Here is a 19,585-nt window from a genome sequence, read left to right as displayed (position 1 = left end):
ATCGACAGGGGTGCGATCAGTTTTGTAAAAAAAAAAAATTATCATTCCTTGATTAAGAAGTCATTACGGCGTCAGGATGTTAAACTATCCTTACCTCCTGAAGGATCTATGGTCTATGTTTATGATTAGAATTTATAAAACCGATTAATCGTTTTTCTGATAACTTACTCGGACCGATTTTAACAATTTTACAGCTGTTTATCAGAAGACATGAAACCAGTTCCCTTTATATTTATTTTAGTCTTGAACGTAAGCTTTTTCGGCGAGCAACATCAAAATTTTCTTCCTAATTAAATCATTCCATCTACGTTAGAAGGGATTGTACTTAAAGGATCAGAGCATTTCTAAGCGTGTGCTTCGTAATAAAATTTCAAAATTTCAGTTTTTATCTATCAAATACTTCGAAGGTAAAAAAATTTATAGTAAGGTTATTTGAAACATTGTTAACATTAAATTATTCTTATTGTTGAAGAATTAGTGGTGAGTCAGGCTATCTTTTTTTATATAGTTTACATTAGAATTTATTTCGTCCAATTTCATCGGCAAAAGAAGTTTATCTGGGGCCTGATACAGTGGATCTCAAAATCTAAAGTTTTTTAAAAGTAGCTTTATTTAACGATCAGATATTTAAAATGTTTATTCAAAAGTTATTTTTGAAATAAAATATAGAATGTATGATTCCATAAAAAATAAAATTTTCTGGTAACTTTTTAACCATTAAAAATAGAGAAATGAGGTTTGGGAGATTTTCTTATTTCAAAACGATCTATTTTTCGGTGTTAGAATTCCGCATACCAAGTTTCACATGGGAAACAACTGAAAAGTTTTAAATGAATAGAGTAGGATTGTAATGGTTATTTTTTTTTTAAATTGGCTTACATTAATCCTATGAAACTTAAATTGCACCATGTAACATTGATCAGTAGTTTTAAAAGTGGCCTACAGTACTCTAAAAGCAGTTGTCTCATATATACATAGTTTTGAGGTAGAATCATTTGCTAAATTTAATTTTTCCTATATTTTACTCCTGAAATATTATTTAAGAGTTTCCATACTTTGTTTTAGCATCGATATATATTTATGTAAGCAGAATGTGGATTACGTAGATTACTAAAATTACTAAGAAAATGTAATAATATAAATTAACAATTACATTTATTATTATCCTTTTGTTTTAATAAATATTAAACAACTAGCAGATTCGGCAAAGCTTCGCTATTGTTAGATTTGATTATATAAATAGATTAAATGAACACAATTGAAAGTTTGATAAACGTTAAAAACTGAACATTACGGAACTTCACAAAATACTTTTCACTTTATAAAAGTCAGAATGTAAATAAATCCAATTGCCGAAACAGCACTACCTATCGGATTTAATTGAAACTACTTTCTAAACATAGTAGTCGGTTCAAAATACCCCTAACTTTATTTCTACTAGTTAGATCGAGGATTTCAATAGCTTTAAACCTTCTCCGGACAACGCCGACCATTTTTCAAACCCACAAGTAAATCGGACCAGTAATTTTTCAGTCTATAGCGGACACACATACGAACATTGCCTCAACACTCGCACCACCTAGCGGGTATAGTTTTTGCAGATTTTTTTATTTTCGTGTAACTAATATATATTCCGAATATGAGCCAAATCGATCCATAAATACAATTTTTCTAAATATCTCGACCCCAGCGCCACCTAGCGGGTCCAAACTAATTCACAAACCTTCGCGGGCGTGCGCACAACAGCTCACCAAAGTTTCATCGCAATCGGATGAATGGTATAGGAACGCATACGGGACAAACAAACATTCATTTTTATATAGTTTTTATAATTTCTATTACAATTAGATATTACCCAATAACTTATCTGATCAAACGTACTCCCATTAATGTTTATAAGGCGATGCTTCCATCTCTTGGTTTGCTATCTGATCGTAACGACGCACGCCTACATGTTGAAGCAAGTATTAATAACAAATAACAGGTTGAAGGTTTCTGACCGTACTGTAAATTATCTTTTCTTAACATGAATATGAATAAATAAGCTAAGAAATTGTTTTCTAATTCGCTACGTTTTGTTAACTTTAAGCGTGTGTTAAATTTGTTCAATATTTTTTTGCAAAAAAGTGTAAAAATTAATTTTTTTTAACGACATTTATATTTATATATTTCAATTAAATTAGATTTGATTATCATTGGCGTGATCCAAAATAAACGTAAAAAAATTTGTTGAATACAGATAGAATGAAGATATTACTTTTTTATCGAAAATTCAGTTTATTATCGTTTATTTCTATCCACTTTTGAATTTTGATTTAATAAGTTAATAGTTTATCCTATTTTTAAAAAATCTAACAAAGAAAAATTAGTTTTCGATATAGATAGATAATTTTGATTAGAATAATAAATCATTTGACATCAGATGAAAATTGGAGGGCTTTTAATTCGTTTGCCATTAAAGTGCTGCGCAACAAATTCGAGGAGGAGCGTCGGTGTGGAATTTAGAGTTAAGCAAGGGCGGATAGCCGCGGTCGTGAGGGCCGGCATGCCTAGGTGTGTCGGTTACGATGATCGACCGGGGACTCCGTAGTACTTAGGCTGGACGGGGCAAAATAAAAGACCCAGACCCGGCTGCTGGGTGAGGGGCCGGTGACGACTTTTTCTAACCCGGTTCTCCCTGCTCAGTGGTTAGAGGCGTGAGGTATTAAATAGACCGAGACCCGGTCTCCGGGGAGGGGCCCGGAAACGACATAGTCGAGTCCGGTACACCTCTTCTCGGAGATTAGTGGCAGGCGATAAAAAAGATTCACATGGGTAGGGGGGCTGAAATGCCATACCGGACCGGACGTACTACCGGTAAGTGGGGAGGCCCTCTTAGAATTGTAGTACGCTCTCCTGTGCTGAGCTTTACTTGATTTTATGTCCGGCCCAGGGAGTTAGAAAAAAAAAAGATAAATAAATTAATAAAAATGTAATTTTTCGATATCAAGCTATATCATCGTACTGTACCGCACACATTTCTTAAGTAATTTTAAAAAATCTCAGCTGCTATGATATCCTCGTAATTAAATGATCGACCAAAAATTACATTAAAAAAAAAACTTTTTACTACATGTAATATAGCAGAGTACAGAAGCGTAACCGAATAAAATTGTTCGTTCACTGAAGCATTAAAAATTTAAATCACTTCCAAAAAAAAACTACGACGTACATACAGTATGAATAATTCCATGTGTAAGTAGAAACTTTTCCATCAGTTGAATGCACGCGCACATGAACTCACGCACGCACGCACATCATTCTTGATATCATTATTTTTCTCATTTAGTTTAAGTAAATGAAAACATAACAAGGAATGTTTGAATTCAACGCAATTATAAAAGAGAGACTCTCCGAGTATGAATAATATTGTGGATACGTACAACATTCAAGGGGGTATTTCGGTATCTGAATAAAGTGAGGGACTTAATTTGAATAAAAGTAGTCGTTTATTTAAATACGGTTTTCTGATAAAATATATTCCAAGAGGTACTTTTTATTACTCTTGCATGAGAAAACTCATATAAATTAAAAACAAAAGACGCCAAAGGTTTCTAAAATAATGTCTCATTAGTTTAATAAGCATCCTGTTTGTAAAATAATTAATTAAACAGGAAAGCTAAACAAAAATAATCGAATTAAAATTCGACCCCGTAATTAGCAGTTGCATTAATAGAAGGTGAAAGCACAAACAGGACTTCGTGATTCATATATTTTATAGCGGAAATTTATCATACGTTGGTAATAAAGTCAATTGTGTTCAGTTTTTCCGTATGGATGTAATAAGTAGCGCCGACTGGATCTTTTTATCTTTATAACGGATCAGTTGTTCAGAAGATATTATTTATTTACCTTATTGATGATTAAATTTTACTAATAGATTTTTTCCGGATTTTAAACCGACGTAATAGTATTCTTTATGAGCAAGCTTTGTACAAATACGATTAGATATTTATTCGAGTATATACTGGTATATACATATATTTACACACGAGCATATACCGGTATATATACAGTTGTCCCACAGAGAAACTGAGAAACTTTCAGGACATGTTCTACTGGTGAAAATAATGAAAAAGGTTCGTATAAATATAGGTCTGGAAACCCTTTGTTTTCGAGATACGGCTAGCGAAAAATTTCGCTCGGATTTTAGTTCTACTAAAAAGAAACCCTACTGTAAATAAAAGGATGTTCAATGTTTTTTTTTAACTTTAAATTAAAAGGTAGTACAAGAATAATTCTAGGTCTAGAAATTAACACAGTAAGGAACAATCAACAAAAATCAAGTTTCTATGTTTAATTAAGAAAAATGTACCTTTGTATTCAAAATTGAATTTGAGTAATTGATGTTTAAAGTTTTAATGACCATTAAAAGTTGTCCTGCCCATAATTTGGATCTCCCCTAGCTTCTTCTTCTTATACTAATCTTCTCTTTCTTGCCTAGCTTCTTTTTTCATACTTTCAGCAGCTTTTTCAGCTTTTTTCACTCATACACTATAAATTTTACGAAGTACACGCACAGAACTCTAGGAAAGTTTTAACCCTAATTTGTTATAAACATCCAATTTACTTGACAAGCCATCATTATATTGTAAAAGTGCATCTAAGAGTTCTGAGCCTAACAAATGTAGATTTACGAATCTTTGTCCACACACTATTGTTTACTAGTATTTTGTGTTTGACCGTGAAGACATTTTCGCAGTAAGAACGGGTCAACTAAGACTTAGTAAACACTCTTGATGGCATTCACAACTGTTTTTGGCGCGATTTTTTTATGATGATAATATATTGTTGTTGTAGTATATATATTTTTCTGTCTGTAGTTGCAAACGCAACTACAGACATAGAACAACCGATTCGCGCAGTACGACCGGAGACTCGACACCACCGAATACCTACAATACACCCGCATGAACCCAGCATGAGCCAAATTGATGAACTGCCACGCATCAACCGGTTCACATACCTGAGCTCAACGCTCACTGATGACGGCAGACTGCTTGAAGAATTAATGCGCGTAGGCTGATTGAAGTCGAAGACGACGACCAGTATCACGTATGAAAAATTAATGAAAGTGCGATTCAAGCAAAAGTCTACCAAACCATCGTTCGACCCGCCGCGATACCTCTAGCGCCCGAATGCTTTCCCGCGCCCTAGATAATGGAACACCGTCTTGATGTTATGGAAACGCGGATGCTACGATGTACATCCGGCTTGACACGCTTCAACCATGTCACCAATGTTGATTTACGGAGTAAGTTCGATATTGCGCTTATCACCGACAAATTACGCAAGACCACTTAGACGGTTTGACCACATCCTGCGCGACGATGCCGACTCTGACGCCAAGACCGCCTACAAGCTGACCATCAACGCCAAGCGACGGAAGGATCGTCCAAAGCAAAACTGGGACGACACGCTCCAAGAAGACATGAATATCGCCCGGCTCCACCCCGATATGGTTAACGACCGCGGTAATTGGCATCATCGCAGCCACCAAGCAGATTCCGCCCCCACGGGACAAACACTAAACAAAAGAAAATAAGTTTTACAAAATTTAATTTCATATTTTTCTTGAATTTTGTTTTTAATTTTTAAACTGAATGATGTGGTTATGTAACGACATATACGATTAAATAGTCTGTTATTTTCAATAATAAAAATCTGTCTTCAACATAATAAAAGGTAAGTTAAAATTTTATAACTTTAAACTGAATTAACGTTAATGGAAGTTTACATAGTTTAAGCACTTTTCAAGTTACTTTTCTTTTAACGGTATCGAGTGGAATAGCAAATGTAAATCTTACATTTTCATCGCATCTGTATTTCTTTTTAAAGGATGAAATTATTTATTTTCCACTATGATATTTTGCGGAGATCCGTTACCATTTCCATTGTGATCTTTGTTATTATTTCCAGTTACTTAACTACTGCTATTATTTTTTTTTAATTTTGTTTTTCTTGAGATAAAAGTTTCTACCCTGACAACAATTGTTGTAGTATTTTTAACTTTATTTTGTTTCATATCATCTTACTTTCATTGTTTCTGCTTTTTGAGGGGGGTAGGAGGTTCCTTCTGTTAGTTAAGTAAGTTAGGTAAAAGGTTTCCTTTTAAAGTATCCTTTTGTATACTATCTCTTTCTTGAAGACACAATAAAGAGAATCTCTTAGTGCATTGAACGAAATTACTTTCAAATAGCTCGTCATTCTATTGTATTTTTTACTGTTTCTTCATATTTCTATTAATTAAAATTAAATTATCGATAGATTGAAAATATATATAATATTATAATAAACAGAAAGTAAATGTTTTAGTTGGGACGTCTTTAATATATATTTTTTTTAATTAGACCTTTTATATAAATTTGCCAATTTTTATTTTTAAGCTAGTATTAAGTTAAACTACACTTTTATGTATTCTCTTTGTTTCTTTTTTGTAATTATAATTAATATATTAAAAATATTGTGCTTTTTATTTTTTTACTAAAAAAATATTTTATTAATTATAACAATAAAAATAAATGCAGTTTCTTTTCAAAGATATTAATAAAAAAAAATAAGCGTTGAACATTTAAAATTATAAAAGTAGAATTTTTTAAACTTCGTAAATGGAATTGCAGTTTCTATTTAATTAATTACGTTTCTTTCGTATAGTAGTAAAATGTTATTTATTTGTTATTAATAGTAAAAATGGTATTGTAGTAAAATAATCCATGTGTTTATGTATTTCCAGTTTTTTTTTTGTTTTAATTGTCAGTAATATACAAGTTGTGATAAATTAATTTTTTACCACAGCTTAACAAAAGATAATTCGATTTAAATGAAAACATAACTACGCATACGTGATAATTAGTATGACTAATAAATGCAAAATTCCTATAGATTATCGGATACATTTTGAATACCCGTCAATTAGATCACGTAACCATCATTCCATAAGAATAGCAAGGGAAGATCAGGCTCAGCGATACATGAAGTAGTAACCCATCTCCAACATACCTGCATTCCATTATGATAATTTCTGAGGTGTTATTCACAACTTATTTTAACCCACCGGGTCGGTTTAGTGGTAAACTCTTCGTCGTAGATCAGCTGATTTGAAGTCGAAAGTTCCCAGGTTCAGATCTCCTAATAAAGGTATTTTATTTTAGCTGATTCAATATAGATTTTAACCACGAAAAAATTTACTGCAAAAATAAATTATTGGAATGGATTCGGAAAAATATATAGAATAAAAGGATGCCTTAGCAGATGTAAGAGATTAACTATTTAATTTGTTAATTAATAAATTAAGGAAGACTTTTTTAGTTTTTCGCCAATAGCGGCTTTATTTTTAATCGCACGTAAAAATAAAAATCACCACTAGATAGCTAAAAAAGTAGGAAAAAAGTAATAGTTAAAAAATTAAAAAAAATATAGTTTAAAAAATTGAGGAAATTTTTCATAAAATATCCCTTTGGGTACTTTTTTCTACAAATTAAACTAAGGACGCTAGCAAATTGTACAATAAAAACCAAAATCACGGTATAACTATCATACATACCATATCTGTATATCTTTTTTGTATATTTATCAACATTTGAAAATTTTTTTTAGATTAAGCCTGTTTTGGTTCTTTGGCTATCGCTAAAAACTGATCATTATTAATTCTGTTTTTCAAATATAAAAATAGTTTGTTTTTTTGTAAGGTAAAACATGTACTTTAAGGTGGCAGAGATGGTTTTTCAAAGACTTTAATTTTTCAATGATTTATAGGAAGTAAATGTTAGTATAATTAATAAACACAAGAAAATGACGCTATAAACATATTTTTAAAAAAAACTTAATGAAAAACAGTTATTTTTATGTTACTTAGTAAATTTATTAAAAATACGTCATTTATCAATATTTAACCTTAGATTTGGTTGACTTTGCAAATTTTTTTACTGTTTGTGAAAAAACCAAGGTTTTTTTGAAAAAAAACTAGTTTTTCGTCAATATTTTGTTTATTACTTCCTTGTTCGAAGTAAAAGAAGTATTGTGATCGCGAAAAATTTCGGTTTTCAGATTTCAACGGAAATATCCATTTTGACCGTCCCTGAATCCATTTTGACTAGTTTCGGCGTGAAGTCTGTAAGTACGTATGTAGTATGTATCTCGCATAACTAAAAAACGATTAGCTGTAGAAAGTTGAAATTTCGGATTTAGGACTGTTGTAACATCTAGTTGTGCACCTTCCCTTTTGATTGCTCAAAATCCAAGCTCAAAAAAGCTCAAAATCCCAAAACATTTAAATTTTGGACTTTTTTTTAACTGTAGTAATAAGTCCTCATTGAGAGCTTTTCAACGATATATCATACGTGGTACCTATTTTCATTGGTTCCAGAGTTATAGCCAAATAAAATTTTAATTAATGAAATATTTTGATCTTACAAGAGGAAGGCACATCGATTCAAATCATCCGACTTAACTCCTTTTTTTTTAATTTAAATATATTGATTTATTAATAATTATTAACCTCCGATTGTAAATTTTTTTTATAATAAATAATAATTCAATAACAAAAAATAAAATATGTGAAAAAAAATTATCAGAAGTTATTGGAGAAATCAAATTTTATGTACTTTTAAAAATGTGTATATGTAATTTAATAGGCGTACAAGGAAGTCGTGTAGTGTCCACATCACATTTTTTTAATTTTATGAAAAGTAAATATTACCAGTAGAAAACAGACAATTTTACAGAATAAACTTCCCAAACATTTTTTTCCACGAACAAAATTAAAAAATTTAGATAAATTATTAATGTATCCATTTAGTCTTTCTGTACACGAGAAGGTAGGCAGTTTCGAAGCTGCTTTATCATAGCGCGATTTTGGTGCTTATTGTAAAATTCGCTAGCGCCCATAGTTTAGCTTGTAGAAAAAAATACCCGTGTTGTTTTTTATGCGAAATTTCTTCAGTTATCTATTGGTGTTTTTTTATTTTCACATACGTTTAAAAATAAAGTCGCTATTGGCGAAAAACTAAACTTTCCCTTAATTTGTTAATAAATCGCTCAGGTCCGCTAGGGCACACTTTTATTTTACATACTCTTCCGAATCCATTCCAATAATTTATTCGCTGTAGTGAATTTTTCGAGGTTGAATCTCTGTTGACTTAACTGCTTACTTTTATTCGGATTTGAATACTAGATCTTGGATATCGTTGTTCTTTGGTAGTTGGGTTTCAATTAACTACACGTGTCAGGAATGGTTGGGGTAAGTTTGTTTAAGACTACACGTTTGCCGATACATCCACACAAATATTGATGAGTCAGTCGCTAATGACTTTAATTGTTGATGTGATTATAAATAAAAATATTATTTATTATTCAAAACTCCATAAACTGATGTTAGGGACAAAAAACATACTTTTCTTTTCTTATGTTTTTTAACTTCGTCATATTCTTGTACTAATTAGATGATTCCATTTTATTACGTCACTTTACTTACGCATTTGGGGCTGGGAGATAATAAGTCTATTTTTTTATTTTTTCTTCAGTTGTGGTTTTGTTTGATATCTTCAAAATTAATTAACCGATTTTTATGAAATTTTGTGCAGCGACTTCTAATGTGGATTGATATATTTATTTTAGATTACAATCAGTCAAGGGGGAACTAGAGATACGGTCACCAGTGGTTCCGTAACTGAAAATATTATTCAAAAAGTAGAATCATTTTTTACATTATTCTTTACTTGCATATTTACATACTTTAATATTCCAATTAATTTTCCTCCAACGTAGCAGTTCTCTCGAGGGAGAAGTACTCGGTAACCGGAGCGCAACTTTTCCCGTGAAGCTGGGAAAGTTATACAACTCTTTGCTGGCTGTTTATTTTTTTTAAACGTTGCCAAGAAAATATTTTCTGTGAAGAAGAGTGGGTAATCCCGCTTTCAGTGTTTAATTTAGAACTTATGTATATTTTAGTCAGGTTTTAGATAATCGTCCAGTTCCAAGTTTTGTTATTATCAGCTCGGATGATCTATGCGTCCGTTGAAAGATTTATTTAGTGGATGCGATCGTTTCAACATTATTTATGGAAAATTTGCTTATAAATAACCTGTTTATAACTTTCTGTAGCGACAGTAATATTTATTAAATTCATTTTTTCTTTTTTCAGATTAGACGAAGAAAAATTTCAACTGATAAATGTAAGTTATACTTTTTACCAAGTTGTTTAAATTTCAATTTTTTGTTTTCGTTAATTTTAATTTAATTTTTAAAAATATTTTTATGTTACGTTATTCTCTCCGTAAATCTTCGTGTTTAGTAATTAAATCCCTGATGGGGAAATAGGTTAAGAAAAATAGATTATTATATTATATCAGTCTACCGATTTTGCCGTTTTACCGACATGTAGATAACTACCTATTATTCCTTCTGATAATCGAATCTTATTCCGTACACTTTTAACAAACGTAACCGTTAACCAAATCACTAAAATAGAATAAAATAATTTTTTTCTACTGTTGAGCGTTGGGAAACAGTGAATTCATTTACATAAAATTTGACACATTAAAAAAATAATTCTGTAAAATTCAGTCAATCGACTTTTAAGAAATTCTTTAATGTGAGATAGTACGGGATGATAACTAGCTGAAAAGATTCAAAAAAGATCGATTTAACATTTCTATGTAGAAAAAATGTGCCAGAAAATGTTAATTTTTATTTTAGAGTTGTAACAAAAATTTTGGGTAGCTTTTAGAGCGATTAACGGGAAAAAAGAAAACAATAATTTCATGATACGAAAGTGAATGAAATTTAGGGGAAAAATTAAAAAAAAATTTGAAAAGTATTTAAAGTAAAGCATGAATTAATTATTTCCGGATATACAAAATTACGAGTATAACTTCGCCGTTAAGATTATTGTAATAAAGACTGTTCTTCTATCCTATGAAGACTATCTATGAATACTGTTCTAATCTACCCATTTCTAGGAATTACAATTTTTTGAGGCTAAAATTTATTAAAAAAAATTACACCGCTTTAATATTTAATGTAAAAAAGTTTTTGAAATATTTCATATAATCAAACATTGCATTACTCGATTATCTGGGATTGCCAACCGTTGGAGAGGAGATGCGGCGATTCTGTACAAGATACAAAATGAGACTGAACAAACTTGTGAACTGGTTCCCGATTAACCTCCTGGATAACAGCGAGGACATTAGGCGTCTAAAGTTACTGCATATATTAGATCTGTAAGTTCTCCGAAATTTAAGGTGAATCAAACTTTTGAGAACTACCTCTAGGGTGTTGTGCATCTTCAAAATTTTTCATTCTGTTTCGCTACTTTTGTTGGTCTTTGATTTATTTCACTGTTTCTTTGTGTGATTGATAAGATTGTTTTTTGTGTTTTCTTTGCTTTTTAAGTTCTAAACTTTGGACTTTAACGTTCTTTGGACATATATATAAGTACAAAGTATAAGTGTGTATATATATATACACTTTGTACACATATAAATACATATACCGTTCTTTGAGGGATTTCAATGGAAAACTCTTCTTTGCCTGTAATTTTTTTTTGTATTAGAATTTACTTATGGTTCTGGTAAATTTAAATAAATTGTAAATTATACACTTATACGTTTAAAAGAAATTCTATATATATATATATAATCAAAAATTACAATCTCGTGATATGCAAAGCATTTTCTCTTAATGCGGTTGCAAAAAAATTATTTTTTTCAAAATTAAAAAATTATACTTTGTGATAAAAGTTAAAAATATTTAATGTTCATAAAATAAGTTTTTGCATTGGATTACGCTTACCGCCTATCAACGCTCAGCGTTCTAAATAAATAGGTACTCCGGTTTAGTTAATTTATTTTCTTTTTTTATTTCAAATATAATATCAAACGCCAAAATTAAAATTGAAGCAATTTTCATTTTTTAACGCGATAACTTGTAGGCGGCCGAGCGGCCAAACGGGATTTAAGTATAGATTTAATTTTTTTCTTAAATTATGAAAGTGATAGAATACATCTAATTTGAAAAAAAGTCTATTTATTTAATAGTGGTGGAGATCAAATTCGGATGAAAATTTTTTTTTATCAATTTGCTTGGAATAATTCGGTTGATTCTCACTGATTTTCAAAAATAAGGTGTCATTTTATTTACAATAAAAGGCTTAAAATTTTAGTTGTTAAGACATATTTTGATAAACACCAATAATTATCAAGATATAAAAGATTTAAAAAATTGATTTGGCCGCCATTTTGAAATTTGTGAACCTGTTGACATGGTAATTTTTTATTTATTTAAGGAAAAAGTTGGTGTAATTAATCTATACCGTTCATTTATTTTATTTTAAATATTTTTTGGTTCATTCTGATATCCGGAATCTAAAAATACAAGGCTAACTTTTTTGTTACATTCTATTTATAAATCATAATATAGGTCGTAATTTAATTTTCCTACTGTATTACGTAAACCATCAATTCGACGTTCCGTATCAAGAGACTGGATATTCGAATGTAGATTATCTTACTTCTTTTTATTTTTTAAAGATATTTCTACCTAAAACAACATGATTTCAATTCGTTTTGTCTTCAAAAAAAAACAAATTAAATTAAAAAAATTTCGTATAATGAAAAATAAAACATTAGTTTCATGATGTTACGATCACTCTACTACCTATTTTGACCATTGTTTTTTTCTCTTTTTCACGGTATAGAAACACATAATCCAATATTTTTTTGAAAAAATAATAAGATACAGTAGAATTAAAACGTTTGATAAATTTTGGAAAAATATTTATAAACGGTGACGTCTTATGAGATAATTTTAAACAGCCGATTGGATTCGAGAGCGAAGAAAATAATTTAATAATATACTTACAGTCTGAGAACTGAGTGTACGTATGAGGAGGTCGAACGTGCAAACAGTCTTTTTGTAACTCATTGGCAAAGTCTAAATCTTTATTCAATATTTGCTGAAAATTATCGGTATGATGAATGTCTCAGAATAAAATAAAAAAATAGAATTTTATTATGATATGGCCGATGATGATAAACAGCCAAAAATGCGAAGGTCAATATAACGTTAAGTAGTCGACTGGCTTATTTATAATCCTGAAACTAGAAATGTCGACTTAGTACAGTTTCTGTTCTTACATTATAGTTAAAATAAAGCGTTTAGGATTTAGTGTGAAAAAGGAAAAAATTTACAAAATCAAAAATTGTTAATCCTTGATTTTCAAAGACAATAATTTTATTTTAGTCCGATTGAAAAAAAAACACAAATTTTCACGATTTTATAGAAAACCATGAGTAGTGATAATGTTCAACCGAAAAATTACATTTTTGATTTCTAATAAATATAATTTAATTTTTTAAATAGGATTAAGGTAATTAAAAATTATCCTATCCGGCGTCCTGCATCGAGATATCTGCTATTTATTTATCGCAATTTATCTGCGTTCTGTTACGAGTATTTCGATTATTTAATTTTTCTTATAAATTTTAATGATTATAATTTTTATATTTCAAATATTTTTGAAAACATTTGTGTGGTATGACAAAGAATAGAATGCATCAAATTAAATGACAGTTTAGAGATATTATATATTTAATAATAATTATAAGTAAAAAATGAAATAAGTAATTTAAGGATTATAAAATAAAGTATAATTAAAAAAATTATTAAGTAAAATATAATTAAAAGATTACACGCAACCGCATAGTTAGACAGTTGTTTAAAACTTACTGACAGAATCTGAAGTTTTATTTTATAAAATTTGCTGAACTTAGTAGGCTTAGATAGAATCAACCGAGAATATAAACTTTGTTGAAATTATCATTTATAAACAATAATTCGTAATATGAGATAACAGGCGTCGGTTTTCGGAATCTAGACATTATACTAAACTTAATGACTTTGCCGTGTTACTCGTGCTCAAAAATTAATTACGCAATTAATTATTTGTGGTGCTTACTAAAAGCGCTCAATTAATTACTGGTGGTAAAAATTTAATTTCACCATTGTAATAATAAATCTCTTCTGTGTAAAATGGGGTGGGGTAACAAATTTGAACCGGTTCATTAATGTAAAATTCAAGAAAATTCCTGTTTTTTGAACCATAAAATTTAATGTAATCGCTTTGAATTTAAAATTATTATTTAAAAGTATAATTTTATTACTGATGGTTAAATATTTATATAATGTATTATATATGTATACATTAGGATTTCCCGTCACGTCATCGCTCGCGAAATATTATCAGAATTACAAACATAAATTACCATCAATCACATTGTTTCCAAATCTCATAAAGATTGATTCAATAGCGGTAACATAAAACTGCAATAATTTTTAAAAAATTATTTTTTTACCCCTTAAAAAATTGAAACTCATAAAACCTGAAATGATTTTTTAGACATTTATCTGAAGAGTATTTGAAGCCCAAATCGATTGAATATCTCGTTTAATATAGTCGGAAATGTGGAAAATTGGCAATCATTATTCGAATTTTCTTTTTACCTTTCTTCACTCCTTTCGAGGTCGAATTTCGAAAAATCTAAAAATTGGTTTTTAGATATTCACATGAGAATTACACACACCAAAAATCAAATTGTTATCTTCATTCTTTATCGAAAAATTAAAAAAAATAATCGGGTTTCAAAAAAAAAATCAAAATCCATTTTAACACTAGAAATTCCGGAATTTCAAAAAAATCTGTAAATTAGATTTTAGATAGTACACATCAAAATTTCACACACCAAAAATCAAGCTGATTTTTTCATTTGTTACCAAGAAAAAAAAATAGTAAATTTCATTGTTACTATATTTTAACCCTATTTTAACTCGGAATTTCAAAAAATCCCTTTGCAGTGTGCACTTACTCCTTAAGAAGAACACGTATTCAAATTCTTATCAATCAGTTTCAGTAGTTTTTTCTAAGCGTTGATGAATCAGTCGGTTAAAACAAGTTGTTTTATAGGCACAGAAAAATGTTTGATTGTTAGACTTAAATAATGGTAATAACAACGCTCTGGATTGTTGGTTGTATTACTACTGGGTTCATTGCTATGCATTTTTTTATTTTCCCGTCTAGATAACGCTATAGCAGAGCTATACCTCTGGAAGGGAAACTCTTGTAATTGGTCCAGTTTGAACGTATTCAGTTTTCACCGGATCTTGGCGTTTTGACATCTAAGGAACCCAAAAAACCGAATGGAAATATTCCGGTTGTTAATGTTCGTATGTGCGTGCGTGTGTTCGGTGTTGGCCTGGAAACCACCTTATATCACCAGAACTAGTGGAATGATTTTGACCAAACTTGGTCAGATTATTTCTATACATGGGGCATTGATACCATTAAACCTTCAACTTAGAAGGTGAAGGGAGTGAGGCTGTAGAGCAAGGTCACCCTGAGTATCTCGAGATTTCGCCTAATTAAAGTCATATTTTTCTTAGGCGCATTTGTTAACAATTAAAAATAGTAATATTTGCAAAATCGTACCCCGCCCCAAAAAATACTGTTTAGTCGTCTGCTATGTTGTTACGTCAAAGATGAGCGATAGAATTAAATAAATAAATAATATTTAAAATGTAAAAAAGTAACTCGGTTTGGCTGGGTCTCTAACTCGATCGTCCGGTCGACTCGATTCCTGGTATATTAAGCGTCGCGGTTACACCAGTCTGCAGACCGGTGACACCAGTACTAGCGGCGCCGACCGTCGCCGCTAGTACCGCCACACCCGCGCGACTAAATACGGTATGCGCGCACGCTTTAGTTAGAATCATTGAATTAAATAAACGAAGACATATTTATGTAAATAAAATCATAATTATTTAAAATTAAGTTGTGTGCGTAAGCCGTGAATCATAAACAACTCTCAGGTGTAGGACTTCTCCGTTAAGCCGCGTTCCGGAAAAGTCCTACAACTGTGTTATCAGTTTTTTTCAATGAAATAGATTCTCTGAAACTTTCGACTTACCCTCGAGAAATAGGTTTATTCAAAAGATAAAAATGGATTATTCATCTAAAATAAAACTAATAACTAAATTAAAAAAAATTACATCTGTAAGAAATCACCATATATTTAATTTTTCTTAAACAAAAATCAATATGCTGATTTTTGAAACGTGAATTCTGCTGTACTAGGATTTGAGGGAATCTAGAGGTAATTTATTCTACATTAACCGCAAAGAGAATTATATAATTTCATATGTACATAGATTTTACGTTAAACAAATAAATTATTTTTGTGCGCGCGCGCAGTGTGCTAAATTTAAAAGAATCAGCTGTCTTTAAGTATATACAATTTTTTACAGTTAAACTATTTTTTTCTACACAATTAAATGTCTACAATCTGTTCCCTTGGATCCCTTGGATCAGTGAATTGATGTTGTGAATGTCTATAATTGAATTTAAGGGAGAGAACCCAACAACGATTAACTCCTCTATATTCGGTTTGTTATTCTGGCTGGCACCCTGTAACAGCAACCGATCAGTAGTAATGAAATAAATTTTTTTGTAGTTTGTGAAAAATGTCATGCATAACCAGGACTCTATCCACAACCTCCGGATAAAGGCAGTCGATACCGCTTGGCCAAGGAAATCGGTAGGATAGTTAATGATAACAAATATGTAATGTTTTATATTAATTTTTATTTATTGATCTTTTAATATTATTTTATCTATTTTTTATTTTTTGTTTCCATAAGTAATATTCAGTATTGCGTAACTAAATTTAAATAAGTTTGGAACTGATTCTCAATTGAAATTGAAATATAACATCCTATCGATAATAAAAATGGCGGCAAAAATTATTTCCTTTTTATTTTTTAATTCACTACATAAGCTCGGAGCTTGTTTATGAAATTAGAATAGAAAGTTTTTTAGCCGTTAAAACCCTATGTTTGACCGGTATTGAACTTGGAATCTTTCGGATGAGTCTTAAACGCTATCCCGACTTTGTCCGGCAATGATCATTTAGCCAAAATCTTAATAATGGATATATATATATATATATATATATATATATATATAAACGATTCTCGTGTTATGTTAAAATAAAAAAAACATACAGTCTACAATATTGATTGAATTAATTAAATCCAGTTTATCGATTTGAATACTTGATTGTGGATACCGGTGTTCTTTGGTGGTTGGATTTCAATTAATCACACATCTCAAACTGAGTTTGTACAAGACTACACTTCATTTACGTTCATACATGTCATCCTTATTCATCCTCTGAAGTAATACCTTACGGTGGTTCCAGAGGCTAAACAAAGAGAGAGAGTTTTTAAAGTGCGTTAAAAAATGTAATATCTTTCATGTGGGTTGAATAGGCTTACAGTGTATACAGTAGTGGTTTCCATACCGTAAAATAGATTGTTTTCAGATAGGAATATTTGATGAATTTTATTTTTCTATTTTTAATGGTTGAACAATTGTTTAAGAGGTAATTAAGCCGCTGTTGAAACTAGCTGTAAAAAAACCATTAATGGCCGCTGTTATGACATTGGGATGTCATTGTCCAAAGTTCTTTATTTCAATTTTTTTTTTCAATTACATTTTAAATTACTTACCACAATCTTATTATTTTCAGGTTTAGAATTGCCCACCATATGAATATACCATATGAACCCCATGAATATTTGGGCGTTGATGGTCTCTTACAACAAAAAAAAAATTATTTCGAGAAAGTAGCATTTATTAAATATCATTTTTCTATGTTTAACTGTAGAAAAATTATGTAAGGGCTCCTTTACTTTGTGTACACCCGGTATATACTATACCGGGAATATATATATATTTATTAAAAAAGATGAAATTATTAAGTAGATGCAAATATATGTAATTACTGTATAAATAATATTAAAATTGTAATTATTTACGTAGCGACGTTGTTTTGGGTTTAATATTTTTTTTAAGTAGTAAAGAATGTTTAAATTTTACTTTACATTTCTTGTACTGTTCTTACGTTTTAAATTTACAGCTTTCTTTATGTTTTTAATTATTTTTTCCTCTTTAATTAAGCTTAAATTTAAGGAATAATGTACGTTGCAATGTGTTCTACTAGTAAACAATAAGCAACACCCCTTCTCGCGGCCCAACGAGATGATCATATGGATGACATGTAAATGAGGTGTGTTCTTGTACAGACTCAGGCGGACCATTCCTGATACGTTTGGTTAATTGAAGTTCAACTATCAAAGTATACCGGTATTCACTTTCTAGTATTTAAATCCGTATAAAAGCAACTAGCTTTTACTAGGATTTGAAATTCACAACCTTCGGCTTCGAAAATCAGCTGTATATCTTTATATATATATTTCTTCTGTGCGTGTGTATGTCACTGAACTCCTCCTAAACGGCTGGACTGATTTTGGTGAAATTTTGTGTGTTTGATTAAGTTGATTCGAGAATGGTTTAGATTCAAAATTTGATCCGATAAAAATTTTTTTTTTTAAATTAATTAATTTATTTATGTGTTGTTGTTGATCTTGCGTTGGTTAAGGTTCACAATTAAATCCGGTAGGCAGCGCTGCGTTCGCGTTTTAGAATTGTTTTTTAATTTTTGGCATATCAGTCAGAACCGGTAGTTGGTGGTGCGATCGGATTCTAGGAATTTTTTTTATTTTGTTGCTTTTTCGCATATCAGTTACTTGCGTCGTAGCTTAATGTTATTACATTAAAATTCGTATTTTTAACAGTCTACTGTGTTTAGAGAGCAGTTTGAATTAAATCCGATAGGTAGTGCTGTTCTGACAATTGGATTTATTTACATTCTGACTTTTATAAAGTGAAAGGTTAAATTTTGTGAAGTTCCTAACGTTCGTTGTTTTTAAGGTTTTATGAAACTTTCAATTGCGTTCATTTAATTTGTATTTATACTCAAATCTAGCAATAGCGAAGCATTGCCGAGTCTGCTAGAATTGCGCGCTTATTGAGAATATTATTTATTTAAATAATGTTTTAAAGTGTAATTAAAAAAACATACATTGTGCAAATTTGTAAGATGCAGTATTGAAGTGAGTATTTTACATGATTTTTCATGATGTATACACCTGCATTCAATAACAATCAACTTAACTTACAAATTTAAATTGTCAGTTCTCATTTGATTCTATGTAACTTATGAAGTATTGAACAGCTCTTTGAAAATAAAAATGTCAGTTTGTAAAATAAATTATAACATTTATAAAATTAAAATATAATTTACGTATAATAATTATAGTTTAAAGTATATTTAAAAAATTGAAGTTATAATTTTTGTAGCTGATTAATTTTATAAAAAATTTTCTAAAATTGTTTTTAATTTACAATTATCTAAAATTTGGTAAAATAGATGTTAAAATAAAGTATGAGAAAAATTTCTACTAAAATTTTAACAACGTTGCTTTTTTTACAGTGCTTTAAGTTTTTATTAACTGATTAATTAAGCTATCACATGATTATGAAACTTCAAAATTATTAAATTAAAAAAAAAAAATGCAGGAGGTACTTTTTTAAAATGATCTAAGTGAAAATTAGAAGTAACGTGGATGAAAATTTAGACACTTACGTATC

General features: G+C 30.0%; 1 protein-coding gene across 2 annotated transcripts in view; it reads left to right on the top strand.

Annotated features, from left to right (window-relative positions):
- Invadolysin (leishmanolysin-like peptidase, invadolysin) overlaps positions 1-19,585 on the top strand; it is a 461,280-nt gene that overhangs the window by 352,540 nt on the left and 89,155 nt on the right. For both annotated transcript variants that reach the window (XM_075366080.1, XM_075366079.1), the window contains exon 3: positions 10,181-10,211. In XM_075366080.1, coding sequence (XP_075222195.1) covers positions 10,181-10,211 — 31 coding nt within the window. The remainder of the gene's footprint in view (positions 1-10,180; positions 10,212-19,585) is intronic.

Source organism: Lycorma delicatula, chromosome 5, assembly GCF_047948215.1.
Source record: "Lycorma delicatula isolate Av1 chromosome 5, ASM4794821v1, whole genome shotgun sequence".
NCBI lineage: Eukaryota > Metazoa > Arthropoda > Insecta > Hemiptera > Fulgoridae > Lycorma > Lycorma delicatula.
The sequence above is the reverse complement of the archived record's forward strand: the minus strand, read 5'-3'. Positions and strand labels throughout refer to the sequence as shown.